This window comes from Vicia villosa, linkage group LG1, assembly GCF_029867415.1.
Source record: "Vicia villosa cultivar HV-30 ecotype Madison, WI linkage group LG1, Vvil1.0, whole genome shotgun sequence".
In the NCBI taxonomy this organism is placed as follows: domain Eukaryota; kingdom Viridiplantae; phylum Streptophyta; class Magnoliopsida; order Fabales; family Fabaceae; genus Vicia; species Vicia villosa.
The window spans coordinates 89,153,777-89,162,074 of NC_081180.1; the positions used below are offsets into that span (position 1 = coordinate 89,153,777).

Consider the following 8,298-nt stretch of genomic DNA (forward strand, 5'->3'; position numbering starts at 1 on the left):
TTTGACAGCTTTACGTTTGACCACTTTACTTTTAAGGGATTTTGAGAACTGTATATCCCACAATAAAACCATTTGTCCTTAATCCTACTAACAAACCTTCAATCTTCAATCCCACTAGTGAAGAAAACTTAGTCAAGTCTACACAAGTATTTTTTCCACCTACTCAATTTTATATTTATTTTATGGGAAATGCTAACCAGTGCCCTCAGGACAATGGTTAAGACTTTAAAATAGTAAATTTATCTCGGTAATCTGCGTATTTAATGTCTTGAAAATTGAAATATTAAATTTTCTATAAAATATTTTCTTTTTTTTGAAATGTTTAACCATTGCTTTGAGGGTACTGGTTAGCGAGACCCTTATTTTATTTAATAAGATGTATTTAATGTTACCTTCTAAAACATTAAATTAACAACAATTTTACAAAGTTATCAATATGATGTCTTTTACATTTGTGCATTAGTGTATACAACTTTCCTGGATTCAATAAAAGTCTTTAGCATCCGTTCGTTTTCGCCCCGGAAAGCCTCTTGGACATGCATATGAATTTGGATGTGATAAAAGGACATGAAACACAAAACCAAACACCACGTGCTATTAATGAATTGAATCAAGTTCTTAAAGAATATTCAAAGTGGTATAAAAATCAAATAACTATAAGTATAACCACGTACGTATTCATCTAGTATATACATACATAAAAAAAAAATACAGTACTTGACATGAAAGTGAAGTTGAAAAGTATGTCAGATACGAAAGAGCTTTTTTCGGGATTGAAATGAAGTAATGTGGGCACACATTCAAAAGGAACACCGAGTTTGAAGTTTGCATTACCAATTTGTACTACAATTTTTCAGTTTTCAGCCTTTCAGAAAAAATGAAAATGCAAAATTTCTGACGAGTTGGTATATTTGCGGTTGAGTTTCATACAGAAAAGAGACAGGTAAGCTGCTATTACAGCCTCTCACCTACCTTTTACACTCTCTTGTACGGTTTCTAATCTCATTGCCTTTCGGATAAAAACCACCATTGGGATAGGGTTTTCTACTTTTTCAGGTGTGTGTAAATATTAGGGTTTTTCATAATTAAAGTTAACTAGTATTTAATTTTAAATTATAAAGGTTAATCTAAAAGTTTCTCCTAGTTATAGCTTGTTTAAAATAGGTCTAAAAGTATAAAAGTTGTTTTTACTCAAAAGTTTTGGTTTTTAGCTTTAATTAATTTGTCTTAATATTGCTTTGAGACACAAGAAACTATAGGGTGCATCCAAACATATAGCAGAGAGTGTCAAATAACTAAAGTTAAGAATTACTTTTTTTACTAAAAGAAGATTTTAAAATTTGATTTGATTATTGTTTTTTTAAATGAAATTTTAGTTATAGATATATAAAATGATAAATTAGTTGTAGATATTTGATCAATTTAATTACTTAAATAACAATATGAGGTACTCTCCTTGACCTAGATTCGAATTAACTAAACAAAATTTTACTTTAAGTTTTGTTTGTTTTTAAAATATCTTGCAAATTTATTTATTTCAATTCTTTAAATATGGATCGATTCTGCATCTATGCAAAAGGGATTCACTTTTTTTTTTGTAGCTAATTATCTGACACTTTTAAATTTTATTTAAAGGTACATCTAACACGGACCTTTCAAAAATAGTGAAAAGGTAAGTTTTTATTATTTTTAATTAAATATAATTTTATAATAATAAAAAGTGGGAAACAAATGAAATATTTTAGCAAATATTAACTAAAAATAAAAAATCACCTTTAAACCAAATAAATTTTATACATTTCTTTAATTTAAACTCTTGTTTTTGGACATACATGGTCATAAAAAATTTGTCAAATAAGAATACCTAATCCTGACTGCCATATCTAGGGGTGAAAAAACAGGCTCGGCGTGTTAGACATTTCTGTTTTTTCTGCACTTTTTTACAAGGAGGGTTAAGATTTTAGACTCGCAACTTCTAATATGTCCGTCCTACCCCGTTTCATTTTTTGCTGGATTTTGCAGGCATAGATATTTATATAAAATTTTATATTTTTAGGCCTAAAAGATGCAAAACCTGCGGGCATTGCCCGCCTGTTTACGATGGAAATTCATAAACAAGCGCTAGTCCTCAAGAATGATTATTATTCCGGTTGCTCGCAGGATCGACTAGATTGATCCTAGGACATAGTCTAAGTTTCTTCGAAATTTTGATGTTGTATTGTGTTCATTCTTGGTTTTATTTGTGGCTAATTTGTAAGTAAAAAAAATGCACTTTTAAAGGTACAAAGTAAAGTACATAAATGTTTAAAGGCACTGACTCGAAAAAAGGTAAAGAAATGAAAAAAGGAATTTAATGAAGATAAATGTAAACTGGTAAGACTTTGTATTACGATTGAAAATAAATGGTAATTCATACGTACTTTTCTTAGCACTCGTTTCTCGATACACTTTAATACTCTGAGTATAATTGAGTTTTTTTACAGAATTGAACACCCTAAAATCTAACGCTAAGATTCTAATTTATATTAATTCGAACCTAACGGCATTTTCCTCACGGAATGCCACATTCTTCGTTTGCATGCTCTTCGAACTCTTGAGGCCTCCACGTGTCCTTTTGGATAAGACACATCTTTTGAATTTGAATCTTCTTTTGTTCGAGCGCTAAACTCAACCAACGTGGCTGTCGAAACTCTTTCCTAAAAAAGCTCCAAAATATTCTAAGTCTTTATTCTTGTCTTCGAGGATATAAACTCTGATGGCATTTCAACAAGATAAAATTACTTCAAACAAATGATATTTCGAATAGTCTTTGTAAGCTGGATTTCATGTCTCTTCTTCGAAATATCTTATCTTCAATTGTCTTCGTGTTAACCGTTGAAATTCCCAACTAACACCGTTCCGCCTTTATTTTTTATGGGGCGGGTCAAGGTTTGAGGTTCACACCCTTAACTATGCTCGTTCCACCCCCGTCATTTTTTGTGCGGGCTTTTGCGGGGTGGGCCTAAACGGGGCGGACATGCCCGTTTGCCACCTTTAGCCCCCTCCATGTGTTTACTGGAAAAATTTTTAAACATAGACAAGTTTGATTTTACTTAAGGGATTAAACTCGAAAAAATCTCTTGATAAATTGTGCAAAAATTGTAAGTTTGAAACACATTTGACATTAAAATTGAAATGCAAAGAACTATGAAAATAACTTTCATGCAGTAAATGAAAATGAAAAATAAAAGCAACATAATTCATAAATGAAACGCAAAAATTGTATATAAAATTTGTGTAAAATTGCAGACCTCTAATCCTACACACATGAAGCGTTTATATACTAATCCTAACATAATTGTCACTAATGGTTGATTAAGCAACGCCCGAAACGTCTTCATTTGCATGTAATTGTTGCCTCTGATAATCTCCCATGCATCCCAAATAACTATCTGATCTTACCTTATGCTTCCTACTTCGACATACCTGTATCAATAGTAGTAACAATAAAAACTGGAAGTTTTCCAGATTTCACTAATTCCCTTAATTCGAGCAACATGTCATCCCATGTCGACGTAATGATGAGACCCATGTTTCGACTTCTATTCCAACACATGTTTCGATCAGATGCACATAGGAAAACAAGTCTTTTAGTCACCAATGACCAATTTTGACTAGAGCAAAACTCAAATTAATTTATCACCATCTCAAATTCGTTTTCAAAACCTCTTATTTAGGTTGTGTCAAAAAATATGAGGTAACAACATGAAGGATGCATTGGGTCATCATGATTAGGTCAAAGATTCACTTAAACAATTGAGGGAGACCTCAAGCGCATGACAACGCCTAACCACCACCTTGTGTGAAAGAATTTTGCTACAAGGAGTCAATCCCTTACTCGAAACATTGACTCTGATACGACCGTTGAATCATCATGAGGGGAATCATACATATTGGGTCAAAGACTCATCAAACAAGTGAGAAAATTACCACATATTCATCCAAAACCTTAAATCACTGAGTATATTTTGCTTTGTTTGCTCTGCATCTTAAGTGGTTGAGTTTGTTGTTTCGGTAATTGTTTTTTGTTTTTCTTTTGGCTTTGATCCCAGGTTTGATACTTCTTGTGTCTTCCCCTAAGTCTCTTGTATTGGTTGTAGTATCTTTTCGTTTCTTATATATATATATATTATTTGTCTTTAAAAAAATTTATTGGATACATAGATCCTCTCATTTATAAAGTGTTAACTCTGACTTTTACAAATAATGTAAAACTTATAACTTACACTTTATCTCAACAAGAGGTTTTAACTTTCATTCGTATATAAATGTGACTTCATGTTACAACAATGTACAATTCATTTTACACGCTGAAAAGTTTCTTTTCGTTAACTTCTCTAACTTGCGCGTTGGTGTATTAATCTTGCATGTATACTCCTTTTCTGTGTACCAGAGACCCTCCATGATGAATTTCACCAACTCACTATCAATTTACTATTCCACGTGAAAATAACTATATTTATTTTATTGGTAAAGAGGAAGTTTTTTTTTTCTCGTGAGATATGAAATTTATTTCTCCCAATGAAAATTATATGAAAGTTGAATGTAACTTTTTTTTTCCATTAAATTATCTTTTATTGAGAAAATAGGAGAGACTAATATTGTAATAAAGATAATCCAACAAAATGGAAAATGCTTTCAGAACAAAAGGAAAATACAAAAACCGTACATACATAAGTAAAATTACAATCATCTTTAAATTTACATGAATTTCATTTAATTTTGTATACATACATTTTATAAAATCAAATGGCCAAAAATAAACTATCTAAAAATATGGTACAAGCCCACCAAAATTATTGTGTCCTTTTGATGAACAATGTAATAATACTTGAGCTATATTTTCGTCTCTCTGCCCCAACACAGATTGGTATCAGTGTAGTTATAATTCAAAAAATAAATGTATCCATATGTACAAAGTACTTCATTGCCCTAAACTAAAATCTCCCTTTTCAATTTCCTTTCTTTCCTCAAACATCAAAAAAAATTCCCTAAAAATAAAAGCACAATTTAACTCTAAAATGGTTAAAATAGTACTTAGTATAGTTAGTACTTGGTAGTAGTACTTAGTGGTTATTTAAATCTCTTTTCAAAGATAGAGATAGGAATCTCTGAAGAAAAAAAAATGATTATATATATGTCTATAGGACTGTACTTGGACCGTTAAGTATAGGAGCAGAGAAGCTACCACTGTGTTCAATTGTGATCTTTCCAAACAAAATCTAGGGTTTTCAACCATTGAAAATTGGTTCCAAATGTTCTCTTTCCCTAATAATTTCCCTTCATCTTCTTCTTCTTCTTACCCTAATAATAATAATAATACCCTTTCTTTTCTTATAGACAACAACCCTCAAAATAATGATTTTCCTTCTCTTCTTGATGATCCACTTTCTTCTCTTCCTTTCACTACTTCAACACATCATCATCATGATGTTGTTCCTTTGTTCCATGATCATGAAACAACTATTGCTTCTAACTTGGCTGTTTCTGATTATCACAACAATAACGGTTCGATGTTTGAACCTCCCGATTCTTCGAACTTTGGAGGGTTTTCTAATTTTCTTGTGACGCAGAAACAACCGGTGATTGTTGGGAAGAAAGATAGGCACAGTAAGATTCATACATCTCAGGGTTTGAGAGATAGAAGGGTGAGATTGTCAAGTGAAATTGCTAGGAAGTTCTTTGATCTTCAAGATATGTTGGAATTTGACAAACCAAGTAACACTCTTGAGTGGCTTTTCAATAAATCGGACACCGCAATCAAAGAGCTAGCTCGAACTAAAAACGCGTGTTACAACAACAACGACAGCAACAACAACAACAATAGCGCGTTTTTTGATTCGAATAGCAACAAATCGTTCTCCGGCGGTGGTGGTGGTGGTGACGGTGGTTGTACAAAAGGGAGAAAATTGAAATGGACTCAAAAAGAAGAAACAAAGAAAGAGTTAAGAGAGCGAGCACGAGCCCGAGCAAGAGAAAGAACCTGTTACAAGATGTGCAGCAGCGGAAGAATGCAAGAAGAAATTCGCTACTCTTCTGCAGCAGATTCAACTGCAAATGCTCAAATGCTGCAACAATTGATGTCGTCAACATCATCGCCGGTCGATAGTACTACTGAAACGGAGGCTTACGCGAGATGGCGTCATCTTCTTCAGCTTCAAACCTATAACAATCCTACCTACAGTCAAAATCATCATAACCTAGTGGATAGTGAAATACCTAGAGATCATGGTGGATTCAATTTGATTGAAGAATCTATCATGATAAAAAGGAACATGATGTCGTCGTCTTCGTCTTCTTCGTCTCATTATCACCATCATCAACAAAACCTAATTCCTAATATCCCTAAGGAATTACCGAGTTTCAACAACAATATTAATGATTATAACTCTTTATTCCCTTATTCAACTTCAAATTGGGAGAATAATAATGGAGGATGCTCCAACTTTTGTGGAATAGCCACCATGAATCTATCAACATGCTTCATGAATCAGTGGTAAGTAATTAATTAATTCAATGAGTATAATATATTTAATATTAATTTTTTTGTGATGATTAGTGTAATTAATTAATGTTTGAGGTGTTGATTTTGTAGAGGTTGAAAAGTATGGAAAATCTTGGGAGGAGTGAAAGAATCAGAAGCAACACAAATTTGCTTGTTTTCGGTAATATCTGATCAGAATGAAACCTCTCAAGTGATTTGCCTTGTAATCATCATCGCATCTTCTTTCAGTGACAACTACTTTAATTTTTATTTTTATTTTTATTTTTATTTTTGTGCCCTATATTTTCATTTTACAATGTTTTTTTTTTTGTATTGATTCTTGAAGATAACCAGCCAATGGCATATGAAAGTTTTCATAAAGGTTTTCTGTGTTCTGTCCTCAGCCTGTATTATTATTGATTTTATTATTAAAGTTTGATTAATTAATTTAAAGTTCTGGAGCCACTCATATGCAGCTTTTAATTAGTATTTTATTATTTTCTTAATTTAAATTTTTTTTAACCTGTTACTCTAATTTAATAGTGAACTCAGTGATGTAGGAGCAAGAAGAAGTCAAGGTTCTGGAGAAAATTCTAATTTTTTTTTCAGATAGTGTTTGCAGTATGGAAGGTTTCTCAGCATCAAGTTAAAAGGTTACTCTTGTAGTTTCTCATAAGCAAATTGATCTAAGAAAAAATAATTTTTTATAAGAAAAAATTATTTTGAATATCTTAATTCTCAAAATACAAGCATAGATCTAAGAAATTTAACTACAAATTTTTTCTAAATTGATATCCTTTATTTATGTAAATCAGTTAAAAATATTAAATTAAATATCTCAACTTATATTTATAACAAAATTTCAAAATATTCTAACTATTTAAATAGATAAGTTTACTTTATATGTAAAAAAAAGGTTAAAAAATGTACAGAATAGAATATATTTTAGTGAGTCTGTCTCATATTTAAATTATGATCAAAAGATTCAAAACACAGAAATTTCTACTAATTTGCACCTAAATAAAAAATCAAGCACTGTTATCATATATTAATACTTTGAATTTATTTATTACTTGTTCTACTTTTATTAGCACATCTTTCTTTTGCCTATCAAAATAAAATATAAATACCAAGAAATTAAATTCTTTCATTCAAGGGAAATCTTCAATCCCTTTTCAGAGATAATATATATAAAATGCTGCAATCCTTTATTCATCAAAATTGTTTTCTAATATGTGGTGAAAACAAATGGTGATCTGGTTGCGTTCGCGTAAAGGCTTTCGCAATTTTGGTCGATATAACTGTTGTGATACTATTGTGGTCATCGCAGTGTGATTAACCTTAATTTCTTTTTTATTATAAAAATAGTGAATAACTGTATTATATCGGCACCTTCCGATACCGTTTTGTCGCGGTCATTTTCGTACTAACCTTTTCTAGGTTATAACTATATATTATGTTTCAAGAAAGCTGCAAGTAGAAGAGTATGTTAGATAGCCATAGTATATCCATTAACTTGTGATTTCTCACAGTTCCAGTACTTGATTCCTCAAAGGTACAGCTCAGAGATATTTGTTGGTATGTTGAAGCAGTATTAAGAATTAGGGCCCTAACAAACTAACCACTAACTTTTGCAGATAAAAAAAATTCAACATTGAATATCTTAAGGCATTCATGATGAGCTAGGTAGCCAAACCCTATATGTATTATAAATGAGGTTGCCACCAAGTAGGTCCTTATTGGCTGCCAATTTATTGAATTATCTGAACAAAAGC

General features: G+C 31.4%; 1 protein-coding gene across 1 annotated transcript; it reads left to right on the forward strand.

The window, feature by feature from the left end:
- The first annotated feature begins 5,148 nt into the window (after nucleotides 1–5,148).
- LOC131611838 (transcription factor TCP1-like) lies at nucleotides 5,149–7,263 on the forward strand. The gene is made up of 2 exons (XM_058883694.1): nucleotides 5,149–6,535; nucleotides 6,635–7,263. Coding segments are annotated over exons 1-2 (1,242 nt in total). The 5' UTR covers nucleotides 5,149–5,294; the 3' UTR covers nucleotides 6,636–7,263.
- Nucleotides 7,264–8,298: the final 1,035 nt, after the last annotated feature.